Source organism: Parus major, chromosome 2 (assembly GCF_001522545.3).
Source record: "Parus major isolate Abel chromosome 2, Parus_major1.1, whole genome shotgun sequence".
NCBI lineage: Eukaryota > Metazoa > Chordata > Aves > Passeriformes > Paridae > Parus > Parus major.
Window position 1 is genome coordinate 33,201,465 of NC_031769.1, and position 13,421 is coordinate 33,214,885.

The window sequence follows — 13,421 nt, forward strand, 5'->3', positions numbered from 1 at the left end:
GCCAGAGCCGGCCGGCGGTATTTATCACCACAATTAATTCTTCAACTATGCAGGGAAGCAGCGGGGGGAAAGGGGAGAAAATGCCCGGTCTCCCCTCTGCCGAAAGGCACCCTGCTTCTCCAGGCGGCTATCAAAGGGGCGTTCGCAGTCGGCCGTCCCGCATTCTGGTGAATCCAATTTATGTTCAAATATAGTTATTTATTTGCTGGCACCTCCTGTGACTGCAGGACACACGCTAGCGGCATCGGAAGCCGAGCGGAGGGTTGCAATCCTCCGCAGAAGGAGGGGAGGGTGCGCGGGGGAAAGTAAGAGGCGGCCAGATCCAAGTCCAGTGTTAGGAATTAAAGTAGTGGCTGAGCTCTTGGCAAACACGCCTGCGACTCCCTGGTTTCTCCCTGGCGGACATTCACGCTGTTTATCCCCGTGGCTGGCGAAGGAGCGCGGTCACTAAGATGCAGGGGGCACAAAAAATCTCCGTGAGAGGCTCAATTTACTCGAAATATTTGGTATTGAAAATAGAGCCCAGCAAATGGTAGGGGCGACTGAGTAATGATTAAAATCGCGTGTAAATACTCTGCATGCGAAAAGTGTGGTTCTAATTAGTTTTACATCGCTATGTGGGCTTTCTCTCTCCCTCTCCCTCTCTCTCTCTCTCGCTCTCTTTCTTTCTTTTTCTTTTCATGTCTTCTCAGCAGTTTAATCCGAAATCTTACAGAGGTCCTATTTTAACACCTCTCTCTTCCACAATCAAAATTACAAAGGCCCATAATGAAACTATTATCCCCCATTAGAGTTCGAAAATCGTGGAACAGTTGCAAGATTTCAATAAACAAGGGACCCGTTATTTTCTAACAATTTTAAAAACGCAAATAAAGCTCTCTCGGCTTTTTTTTTTTCTTTTTTTTTTCTCCCATTGTATAGACACATAGAAAAAAAATAATTGTATTTCTTTCCTGGAAAGACGGAACTCCACGTCATTTGTATTTATTATTAAGAGTCAGCTGTGGTGAAATGTGATTGTAGAACTTCCTTTTTCCATTCAGAAAAAATAATCTTAGCTGCAGGAGTCCTGGATGTTTATATTCGAATTTGGGTTCTCAACTTCAGCAGCGGGTTTTATTTTTTTGGTTCCTCACCAAAACTAATAGCAAATGAATAACAATAACAATGGCGTTTAAAAGAACGTGACTGCATTTTTATTTCCCCTGTAAAATTCCGCATTTGTTCACTGCCAGCATCCAAGAGGCAGAAGAGGTTATACAGAAAGCAAGAGGAGAAATACAGCAAATAATTGGACATTTTTCACGCGGTCACGTTGCTGATAATAACGCTAGCATATTCGACTCTTTTATCGCCGTTTTAGATCCATTTTCACCCGAAGTACATTTTTCATATGAGCCATGAAGGCGATTTCCCTTCGTCAATCTACTTTGCAAATGACTTAAGGTTTTGGTGACTTACACCTTCGGGGGCAAAAGCCCCCCAAACAGGGCCGAAGCAGACATTGACATAAAAACTCTATATGAAACCAGAATTCCCAGGAACGAAGCACTGTGAGAGCGATCGTGTCCGAATTAAAGTACTCCCTTTCTTCCATCCCAACATAACCGAACCAGCAGAGCTCCCATCCCGCTAGCTCCGACCCCCGGCTGCATCAGGAAAGATCCCGTCGGTTTTTAAACCGGGGGGGCATCTGCCAGCGCTGCTTCATTAGCCACGCACGGCGGAGGAGCGGAGCATAAGCGGGCGCGGGGCAGGAGTTCGCGGGCGTTGGCGATCTCTCCTGAACGGGAAGTTCAGGATCGCCTTTCCCCAGGGTTTCCTGCCACTGCAGACCTCTCTCACGGAACCAGTGGTGCTACGAAGCCACGGAGGGGTTTTGGCACAGTGAAGAGAAAAAATGATTCAGAATTTAGAGGAAGCAGTCCAAAATCAGGATGAGGCGATTCAACTGGGAATCAAAAGGGCAGAGGCAAAAGACGCCATACGGGCACACACAGACACAGGCACTGTAAATACACTTTCCGAAATGTACACAGACCCTGCAGATAGCCCGTCAGACCTTGTGTGTAGAGGCAAACACAAGCACTTAAATTTGACTGCAATGCAGAGCTCTGCTCCTGCCCCGGCCGGAGACGAATGCTTTTCCGAGTACGGCTGAAATCCGCTATCCAATCTCATCTGAACTCCTGCAGCCCAGCCCGAAGTTTCGAAAAAGTTTTTAGCTTTTACTATCGCTATTTTTTTTAAGGCAAAAATAATCACGACGGATAAAAAATTCATAGAAATAAATGTGCAACGAGTGAGTTTTCTGTCATTTTCCCTGCCCTCCTTTCCTACGCTAAGGGTGCCCCGCTCCGCGGCCCGCCGGCTCTGGCTGCTGGCGGAGGGCCTGGCCGGAGCCCGCCCATTGCCCGCGGTCGCGCTGCGAACACAAAAGGCGGCGGTGGCGGCGACGGCAGCGGGCCCGGAGAGGTCGCTGTTGCCCGTTCCGCCGCCGCGGAGAGCCCGCACCGCAATCGTGATCGTAACCGAGGCCTTGCGGGCCGCAGGGCAGCCGGCGCCCCCGGGCAGCCCCGGGGTAGCGGGCCCGACGGCGGAGGCACGGAGCCGGCCAAGCCGTGCGCCAGGCTCCGGCAGCACCAGCCACCCCACCGCGGGGGCCGAGGGCACCCCTCCGCCAGCGGCTCCACCCGGCCGCGGGCGATGCGCTCCGGGCCCCTGTTTTTGATGACGCCTGGAGCGGGGCAGGCAGATTTGATCTCTCCCCACCCCCTCCCCCAGGCACGCTTTCGGGTCTCTTGGTTTTTAATAAATCCAGATTGAAAAATAAAACAGCCACCCACCTCCCCCCGGCCCCCCGAGCTCGACCCACGCCGAGCGGAATGCAAAAACGCACCTGACCTTGAATGCAGCCAACGAGATATATTAAAAACCCGCAAGCAGGCAGGGACTCGCTTAGGAGCTAGCTAACCTTGAAGAACTTGTCAAGCTTCCCCCCTCGGCTGCCGTGTTTATCTGAGGAATCAAAGGAGGCTCCGCTGCAGATGGGAAACAATGGCATTGGGACTTGACGCCTACAGTTCACTTCAGCGCTAAGATTTCTTCGGGTAGAAAGGACCCTCGCACCAAGCATACCTGGTGATGATATCAACTGAAGTAATTAAGGCAGTTTCGTGCTGTAGAGAGAAAGGTGGAGCCCCAACAACATGAAACTACCTAAACCACAGAGCAGTTCTCAGGCGCTAATTATTACTCTCTCCCCATTGCCGTGGTCCTTAACGCAAGGATCCCGCTACGAAAATAAAACCAGAAACGTGACTAAAACATCCCTCTCTCCCTCCCGCCCACCCCGCCGGCGCCCCTCCGCGCCCCCCGGCCAGCCTCGGGTGGGTTAATGAAAACAAGAATAAAATATAATAACAACCACCCACACACGCGCGAGCGGGCAGATTTCGCCTTTCCATGCAGATGTAATCGGGGAAAAAAAAGGGCCGTGCACGACCATGTTACATCACGAAAAGCTAACGGCTCCCAAGAAGCCCGGGTTCAAAGTCTGTCCCCCCTCCTCCTCCCCGCATACATATACCCTTGCAAGGAAGCTGTCTCTTTTCTTCCAGCCTTCCTTTCGCCTTCCCTTTGTGAGAGACCCTATTAGCTAAACATGCAGCAAGGAAAAGAGGATTTAAAAAATTAAATAAATAAAAAATGCAGCCTGTGTGAAATAAGCTCTTCCACATGCAGCCAGGTAGGGAATAGCCTTGCCTGGAGGGGCCCGCTGGCAGGGAGGCGAGGCTGGGGTCCCCCCTCCCCTCCCCATGAGCTCACCTTTACGATTTCTTCTCAGCCCTGAGATAAAGCTAGAATTTTGTCAGCGTCCTCTGGAGTTAAAGATCTCCGCACACACTTGTAGGTGTTCGATTAACCAAAAAAAAAAAAAAAAAAAAAAAAAAGGAAAAGAAAAGAAATATATGGTTTCCCTACCCTCAAGAAATAGTAATTTGCTTCCTCAGTCTATGCAGTTCCTCAGTCAACTGAAACCACTCGTTCAAGACAGCAACAATCCAGATATACTAGCAAGTCATAAAACTGAACAAAAGCCGACAAACCTTAGAGCACCATCGCTATATGGCCCAGACAAATTACGACCGTCTAGGTAATATTTAAATAGATTCCTAAAGTAATTGCAGGGGGTTTAGGCAACTATTCCTGTTGTAAAAGTTCTCGAAGACATAAAGTAGAACCTGAGGATAAACAGTCACAAAAAGAGGTAAAATTAAAAGGATTCATTCCACGGGGTTTTTTTTATTCTTCTATGAGAACATAAACATCGTCTTTTTCACGCACAGCAGCATTACAATATTAATTTATTCCGATTTAAGGTAAGAACTAGATATAGCTAGAACTAACATTTATAATAACGATAGAATGCATTTGCTTAAAACAGTATCGGCATTTTAATAATAATAGACATTTATCCATATCTGTATTTATAGCTTTTCCCCTTCTTTTTTTTTTTTAATATTTTTAAATTTTTTCACCTATATGTTTGACCCTTTAATGCATGTAACTTCACAGTATAAAGGAAGATGAACATATTCTCCCTCACAATCTCAGACTCTGGCTCAGAAAGTCCATCTGAAAGTTCAGGATATATATTTTTCAGTGAAATTAGTGAGGAAAAAAGTGACTATTTTCTTCTCAAGGGGGAATTTCTGTGTGCTTGTCATGCGTTACCAACGGTAACGGTATATATAGACACAAAAGAAAATCACCAAATTCACATATTTAAGCAAAACTACATTAAGTAAATATCTACAACCAGCGAGAGAAATTCAGAGGTAAGTGTAATAATTTAGTCCATGAGTAAAACGAACTCTTTTATACCTTTAAAGAGAAGATATTTCATTTTCCTGGCCAAATTTAAAGCTGTAATATTGGCTTTTAAGGTAAAGTGTAAAAAACAACAACAACAAAAATCACTCCTAACACCCGTTCCCGTTAAACCCTTTTTAAGGATGCCTGTATTTCATTATTTTAAGTCCCGCTTTTGGAAAGAAAAAAGGGGGAGGGGGAGAAAAGGCAAACAGAGAAGGGGAAAGCTCCCAATATATAGAAATATGGCAACGCTTAAATTCTTCGTTGTGCAGCTACGTACAGTCCAAGTTACAGCACTTATATTTTTAAAGAATGCACCTTTAAACAGGATTGTTTACTTTTCAGAGAGAGAGAGATAAGGGAAAACATATTTGCAGCTCCTGAAATGGTATTTTTGTGTTTCAAAGCTTAGAGGAACAAATTGGCCCCGGGAAAGGCTGAAGGAAGAGGGGTGGTTCACACACGGCATTTTGTGCTTTAGCGTGACTTTAGTCCGCCCACCCCCCAAAAGTAGCTCTTAAGAGGTTAAGGACATATTGAGAGCGCCTAAAATCGTTAATCCATACAGGTGCGGATGAATACAGCCTAGGAAAATGATACTGGCTCTTTAAACCATAAAGATGTGTTTATAGGTTCATCAAGAGAAATTAAAGTTGGCTGTGAGCTCCCGAATCCTATTCTCTCTGTTCATTTTCTTCAGTTTCATTCTGCGGTTCTGAAACCAGATTTTAACTTGTCTGTCTGTGAGGTGGACTGTGCGGCTGATCTCTAGGCGACGCTCACGAGTCAGGTACATATTGAATAGAAACTCCTTTTCCAGCTCGAGAGTTTGATGCTTGGTATAGGGGCATCGTTTCTTTCTGCCACTTTTTGCCGTGAGCCAGTTTGCTGCATTTTCTCCTTTTGAATTGCCTAGTTTTGAGAAAGTAAAAAATGGACGTTACCATCGGGTAGGAGGCAAAGAGCTGCGGGGGAGAGGGTGGAAGGAGCATCTGTGCATGTGTCTGTGTGTGTGGTGGGTTCTCTCCGCCAGCTGCGGACAATTGGAATGTGGGGTATCCTTGCGGGAACCCAGAGCTTCAAAAAGGTTTCCCAAAGGTTTTGGGCATGCCCGGGTAAAAACTGCCACTGCTCAAAAACCTCCGGACAGCCTCTGGTGGGGTAGCGTGCCCCAGATTGTAGTTCATCTCCGACCCTCCAAAACGATCTCCTAGCCTCTCCCTGTCGGCCATTCCGAGCCCTCTGGTACTGGGGGCAGCTGATGAAGGGCCCGTAGCCTTATTTCCTTCCCCCCAGGCACCTGCTTCCAAAAAAACAAAGCCTCCGGATCCAGACTTTGTAAGTGTGCAACGGAGGTGGAAAACAAGGTGAGCTGGAGAGCCAGAGCCTCCCTGCATTCAGCTCCTGCCTTTCCGGAGAGCATCGCCATGGCCCTCTCTTTTCCAACCATTTCGGGGAAGCAAAAATACAGTCATAACAATAATGAAAAGGTTTCGAGGTGATTTCTATCAGTGGAACTGGCTGGGAAAGAGGTAGCACCAATCCTTTGGTGGCTCAGAGTGGTTAGTGGTTTGGGGTTGGCTCTCTTAACAGTTTTTCGCTGACCCTTTTTTTTCCCCTTTTCTTTAAATACTACTTTCCAACGGGTAGGCTGAAAGGAATAAGAGGGCGTCTGAAAGGCGGACGGACAGAAGCTCCTGAAAAGTCTGCCGTCCGGGGAAGGGGAGTTATTTTTTGCCATGGGGACACGAAAGGGAAATAAAGAAGGAAATGTATAAATAACAACTCTGTTATCTAGTGTAGATGCTGAAGGATATTCGCCGTGCATTCATCAGTCTAATTTGATAGCAGCTCATAGATGGCACATTTCAGAGCGGTTGTTATTCCGAAAAGCATTCTGGATCGTAAAATATAACTTACCGCGTTAATAGGTTTATTTATTGGCACTGCCTATTGCTTATTTTGGATGCTTTACAAACATCTCTGTTATCTGGTAGGCACCTTCACATCACGGGGGAGAGATTGATCTTGTTTTTCTATATGTTTTAGCAGCATGCAGGCTAAAGTTGCCCATAGAGGAGGCTCTAAGGGTTTTAAACTATAGGATGGACATTAATTTTTACGGCAACCCCATGCCCGAATATTACAAAGTTCAGAAGGTCAGTCTGAGCAACGCTTCTTGGCAGCCCCGCGGGGCAGCTGGGATCCTCCTTTCGCATCTCAATGCCGCTATGATCCTCAACGACTATTTTTTTTCCATTTTTTTTTTCCTTTCTCTTTAATCATCACTACCACCATCACCATCATCATTCGCTTACCTACAGGCTCTTTTTCGGGAGAAGCTTTGCTGCTCTCTGACGGAGCTGGAGAGAGCTCCTCTGCGGTGGAAGATGAAGCCTGAGTCTCTTCCTCCCTCTGGGAGACGCACGCCAAGGGGCTTGGGGAGCGTTCCTCATCCTCCTTCCTCCCCGCGTCCGGGACGGGAGGCAAAGATGGAGGCGTCTGGAAGCGGCCGGGGGGCTGCGGAGGGAAAGGGGCAGCCCCGGCTGGCCCCGCGCCGTAGTTCTTGGAAGTGCCATAAGCCTGGGACAGGCGGAAGTAGCCCGGGACGGGGACCCCGCCGCCGCTGCTGGCTGGGCTGACCTCGGCACTCAGCCGGGGGAAGGGAGCGAGGTCTGTGGCTGCCGAGCCCTTGGGGCATTTCTCTGAGTCATAGAGGCAGTAAGAGCTCTCCTCCTTAATGCTCGGAGCGAAGGAGCACGAGGTGGCCTGCTGGCTCTCCGGCTCTTCCATGCGACAGGACCGGGGGGGATCTAGCCACACTTCCATCCCTGACACGTAGGAGTGCGAGCTGGGGACCATGCTTTGAGAAGTACCTTCATTGCGTTTGCTGAGAACGGGGAAAAGTCCGCAGCTTTGCAGCCCGTAGGACAGATCGGACGCCTGTGGCAGGTAGATACCACTGTTGGGATAGTAGCCGCCTCCTCCTCCGCCTCCGCCTCCTGCTCCCGCCGCTTCCCCTCTGCCCGAGCTGATCAGGGAGTCTACCAAAAAAGAGTTTGCAGCCGGGCTCTCGGAGCATGACATTGTTGTGGAATAATTTGGCGAAGGGAGCAGATAGCCCTTTCTGGCTGACATTTCTTGTGCAAAACATGCTGAATATGATGAGAGATACCCCCGCACCACGGCAGGCGCCCGCAGCCAATGGAAGCCCGGGCCTCCCCAGCAACCCCTCCCCGTCTGGTTTCGTATGCACAGAGCTGCTCTCAGGTCGACCTCTGAATTTGGAAGATAGATGTATATTAATGTGTAATATGGATTTCCATACACACAGGCGCGCGCGCTTCCACCACATGGGCGAGCGCCTGCGCCCAGGCGGGAGCCGCGCTCCCGGGAAGGGGAAGGGGAAAGGGAAGGGGAAAGGGAAGGAGCGGGCTGTGCTGGTACTGGCTCCAAGTTTTGCTCCCCTCTTATCACACGCACCGCTATAAAACAGCCCGGCGGTCCTGATGTTTATTATACCTAGGCTGAAGCGGTGTCCAGATGAAGCTTTTACTATCGCTCCTCTCTCCCCGTGGTTGGGCTTTCCAGCAGCAATGCCTGCTCACCTCCCTGCGCAGCCTATGTGTCACACGAAATTAATAAAGCCACGGCTCGCCCGGTGTTTTATGCTCAGCCTCTGCTCATTTTATTTGATTGTCTAGTTTTTTTAAGAAATAAAAGACGTGTTATTGTTTATCATGGATCATTGGAAACCGTAAAGGGGCCTGGTGCCTCCCGCGTTAAACTACCGAGGAAGGGGGCTGCTTGCAGCCTAACATCACCGCCACGACGCCAGGCTGGGCTTAATTTTCCTGGAGATAAAATGCTCGCCGCTGCGCTGAGGAATCTCTTAGGGAGCAATGCCACTCTGGGAGGATTGATTGTGCGGTTGCAGCTTCTAATGCTTTAGTTAACGCTGGATTCTTCCTGAGGTCTGATTACCATTTAAAATATAAAGCCAGACATATGTCACAGAAAGAATCCAGACGCAACCAGTTCAAATGGATCCTCGCAGGATGCTGCGCACCGTGTTTATTGATGTGTTTATATTTGGACGATCATTTTTATATCTCCCCTCCCTCCCGCTCCATTTGGGTCTTTTCACTTTTCGCGTCCTCAAAAACATTGTCTCCCTTAAGCAATGTACTAAATAATAGAAATAAGAGTCGCTAGATAAATACCGAGATACCAGACAGCCCAGTCCAGTCAATATGTAATTGTGGCGGAGGCAGCAGACAGATAGCAGACAGGCAGGGATGCAGGCAGAGAGACAGATAGATTTCGTAATGAAATGCTTAATGATGACTTGCTTTCACTTCCATCATCTCTCGCTTATGCCATTTTGAAGTCGCCTCACTGCCTGGCCCGCGGAACTAAGGGCACTTTAGTTCAAGGGGAGCCTGAGGCTGCCCAGTTCTCGCTGCCCATCCCTGAGGAGCATCACTCGCTCCTCTCTCCCGAACGCCGCCTGGAGAAGCAGCCGTCGGCCGGTTTCCGCTTCCAGCAGGACGGGCGGGTGCGAGCGGCCGCCGACCGGGCGTCATCACGGCCCGGGACGAGAGCCGCTGCCGGGCACCCGGCTGCCGTGTCCGGGAGGGCACTGCCGGAGGGGATGGGGCCGCTGCCTGCGGGGAGGCGCCCGAATTCCCCGGCCCCTACCCTGGGCCTTCAAAACCCCCGGGGAGCACTTCTTCCCCCTCTCCCCACGGATCTGTCAAGCCCCACGTGGTCTTGTCCCGCACTGCTTGCCTGCCATGGGGAAAAGCTTTTTTATTTTCCACAGCGTGACATTCCCCTGGAGGAATCGCTCCTTGCGGCAGGAGGCCAGCGTCCCTTCCCGCGGGGCCCTTCCCAGCCTCCCTCCTCGCCCTCGGGAAGCACCAGGACAGGCGGGGGATGCTACAACTTTGAAACACCCATAAAATCTCTGTGGAAAGGCGCCTGATTTTTCCAGCGTGGTGGGGCGAGCATCACAGCGCGATTTCCTTCTGACCGGCCCGTGGGATGCGGTGACAGGGGTAGATCTCCCAGCCTATAGAAACCCTTCGAGGTTTTTTTCCTTCCCGCATTTCCTTCTGCAGCATTGTTTGTAATTTCTCAACCCGACTAACTTCGGATGTGTTAATGTGCGATGGACGAACCCTTATCAGATTCCTAGGAGGGCCATATCATTACTAAAATTAATACCACATAAGGAACTGGTTTATTGGCTGGTATACAGGAAGGCTATTATCAATAGGCTTAGCTTCATAAATACAGATCTAAATAAAAAGAAACGTGAGCCCCAGCGCCGCCTTCCAAATACATTTCTCTACACAAGTCAGGTATAAAAATTACTCTGGGGAAGTCCGCTCTTGCGGTATGTTTATTTTGCATTTGCCAAATTAAATAGAAACGGATTGCAAATCTAAAAGCCATACGGAATCGAGGAGAAACGCTTGAAATCCTTCCAAAGCTGTTTTTAAAATAAGCAGCTCCCTTTTGAAAATTGGATTAAAGTAAAGGAAAATACTGTAAAAAGTGCGCTGCAATCCTCGTCAGCCGGAATAAAATGACTGGAAGTGCATCGATGAGACGCGAGTTGGCTTCTCCTCCCTGTGCGATCTAACGCAGGGGAATTAGACAAAAGGCACAGAGGCCGGTGAGAATTTTTGGAGGTATTCTTTAGGCTCCCTGTTTAGGTTTTGCAGCAGTGGGTCACCCCAGCCCCGTGTCAGGTCCCGCGGGAGCTGCCGTGGGGTGTTGTGTTGACCGCAGTAAACGGTGCCGGTTTGATGGTCAAGGCACCGACTCCGTCTAGATCATGAACTCAGCTCGGCGTTGCATTATCTCCGCTTTCTTTAATCGCTAACAAGGCCAAGGCAAATAGTAACCAGCATCATCAAACCCAGTGAAGTAAAACTAATAATGTTCACTTGATTCGTAACTATAAAAGATAATGGTCAATTCTGACTAAACTGAGCTAATTTGGCATGCGCTGGGTGTAGCTACTGCATTACCGGCGCTTAACAATGTGTCCCTTGGAACTTAACCCCTATTTAAAAGAAATTTTAAGGAATATTGTGGACGCCAGGGGACAAGAATTACTTTATTTTTAATTCCACTTCTGTAAGTAAAGCTATCCGAGGGTCTATAAAACCGAGCAAATAAAATTCTGATAAATATCAAAGCCGGCGAGAAGGTGTTTTCGTGGAGAATCTAAATTCATGGTGTACATAGACAATACTATCAAAATAAAATTTTATTGATCTAAGAAAAATATAATAGATGCATTAATAGCGTCGTTAAGCCGTTTTATTGGTTGAACTAAAATTAAAAACAAAAAGGGAATAAATAAAAACCGACAGCTCAGCCTAAGCAAACTCTGACTGGAAATCTCAAAACGTATCGTGTTAAACCGTGATTTATCTTTTTATTATTGGCCCGTATAACCCAAAAGATCAGCGCTGTTAATCCAGAGGCGCATTTTGCGAGCTAATTAAAATATGCTTTTATTTGTAGACACGGGCAAGCTGCAATTTGTGAAAACGTAAACGGCCTTGCAGCCTGTGCAGGCGTGCATGCGCCGCCTATCTGAGAATACAGCAGTGGACTACCTTTTATACAGCTCCAAAAATTAATGTGATCAGACTATAGTTATTTAATATTGGAACTGTCAGTTGCCTGGAACGTGTATGTATGTGTGCCAGATTCCTCTTTTTTCTTTTTCATTTTTTTTTCCCCCTTTTTTTTTTTTTTTTTCTGGATTTGCTCCAAAGAAGGCGGATTTCAAACAGGAGGTTTAGGAACTGCGTCTGTGCCAAGTTAGGTGACAAATGACGGGCCCACTAATTTTATCTTTACTAGAAATTCTTTCACGCTGGTGGTGGTGCTGGGGAGGTTGGCTTGTTTTGGCGGATTATCTTGTTAAAAATTAGGCTGCTATTTAATTTTATTCCAGCCATCCGGAGGCTTGCTCTCCTAACTATGTTTTATATTATACATGTATCGTTTTACTCATTTGGATTAGGAACATATTTTGCAAGTAATTCTGACGAGCTTCAAATGTTAGTGTGCGGTAGGACAAAATACACCCAAACCAATTCATTAGGGCTTTATTTCCTCGCCATTTTCCGGCACGGACGAGAACAACGGGGCTTTCTATTGTCCGGAGAGCCCCAAACACCATGCAGAAGCAACAACGGTATCGGGTTCTATATGTGTGAGGAAAATATTGCATACCTAAGTCTGTCTTTTAAGTGTACCCCTTCTATTGCCAGAGATGAGCCGCACAGCTCTATTAAGCATTTGAAACTGTAGCCCTTCTCCCTATTTGTATCTGTCTTCCCTTTAAAGAAGACCGGAATGTATATACAAATATCTTTTGTTTTTGGTTGTGGTATAGCTTGGCTGTCAGACACACACGTTGGCCAGAAGTTTCGATTTTCAGAGCATTTAATGAAAAGATTGTGACCCAAAAAAAAAAGGAAAAAAAAAAAAAAAAAGGACAACAAAACACAAACCCAATGAGCTTATGAAAAAGCCTCCCAGGGGTTTGGATGTGGTATGTGAGCTGAAGTTGAGTACACGATTAATTAAACACAGTGTAGACACTGAGCTGGCTTCCCCTCTTCCCTCCAAAACATGCAAACCCAAATAATGTGAAATAATAAACAGTTATTGTAAGAAACAAGCTTGTTTTTTTAAAATATTATCCTATGACCGCGGCCGTCAGTAAACAATTCGTAACCAGAGGGCGCTTTAACTGCTGCTGGGGTCCCTTTGATTTATTCAGCCAAGTATTGAATGGGACAGGGAAACAACAAGGGGAAAAATAAATATTTGATCAAATATGCGGAGTTTAACTTGACTGGTGTAAAATGAAATGTTGCAAAGGGACCCTCAAATCTCCCTGCTTCTCACGTGGCTTTCTCGTGTCCTGGCATTGCTGAGGGGAAGTCAAAAGGGATCAACATCCCCGAGCTTTTTAATGGAGTATCTTTGATGAAATCGATAGGTTCCGATAATCATCTGAAACTGCACTCCGTCCACTGAGCATGTGCATTTAACTACACTTGCAACAGTTCCCTGGAAGCACAATTGAAAAAATACCGCAGGCAACTGGTATTATATACATAGAAAAGAAAGGATAAAATAATATTTTTCGTTTCCCGGGCAGATATTTAAGACACTGTCCTAAGAAACACGTGTATTAAAATATGTAGCCAAACCAGTATCTCCTCCATATAATACCACCTTCCCGCCTGCCCTTCTCAAATGGAGACATAAGAAAAACATGTGAAAATTTTATGGGCATGAAAAGTAACCTGGAGTTAGGGATACTCGTAGAGCGGATAGAGTTTCAAAGCTACAATCCAGAGCAGACCTGAGCACATGAGAATGAGTGACTATTGTTTGTTTACAGCACATGTGCTGAGGAAAGAAAGAAAGAAAGAAAGAAAGAAAGAAAGAAAGAAAGAAAGAAAGAAAGAAAGAAAGAAAGAAAGAAAGAAAGAAAGAAA

General features: G+C 47.1%; 1 protein-coding gene across 2 annotated transcripts; it reads right to left on the bottom strand.

Moving 5' to 3' along the window:
* Positions 1-4,285: 4,285 nt before the first annotated feature.
* Positions 4,286-8,592, bottom strand: HOXA10 (homeobox A10). 2 transcript variants are annotated; one of them, XM_015617584.3, is made up of 2 exons: positions 7,197-8,524; positions 4,286-5,790 (listed from the first exon to the last, which is right to left on the bottom strand). In XM_015617584.3, the coding sequence occupies exons 1-2, from the start codon at positions 8,014-8,016 to the stop codon at positions 5,516-5,518; spliced, it is 1,095 nt and encodes a 364-aa protein (XP_015473070.1). In that variant the 5' UTR covers positions 8,017-8,524; the 3' UTR covers positions 4,286-5,515. The 2 variants fall into 2 exon arrangements, with proteins under 2 accessions (XP_015473070.1, XP_015473071.1); XM_015617585.3 differs by having other exon boundaries at positions 5,562-5,790; positions 7,201-8,592.
* Positions 8,593-13,421: the final 4,829 nt, after the last annotated feature.

What these genes read in the sequence shown, in the direction of transcription:
- HOXA10 (XM_015617584.3), bottom strand. Translation starts at nt 8,016, where the DNA reads ATGTCAGCCAGAAAGGGCTATCTGCTCCCTTCGCCAAATTATTCCACA. An exon ending in TCCCGAAAAAGAGCCTGTAG is followed by an intron (nt 5,791 to 7,196) that starts GTAAGCGAATGA and finishes TCTCAAAACTAG; the next exon opens with GCAATTCAAAAGGAGAAAAT.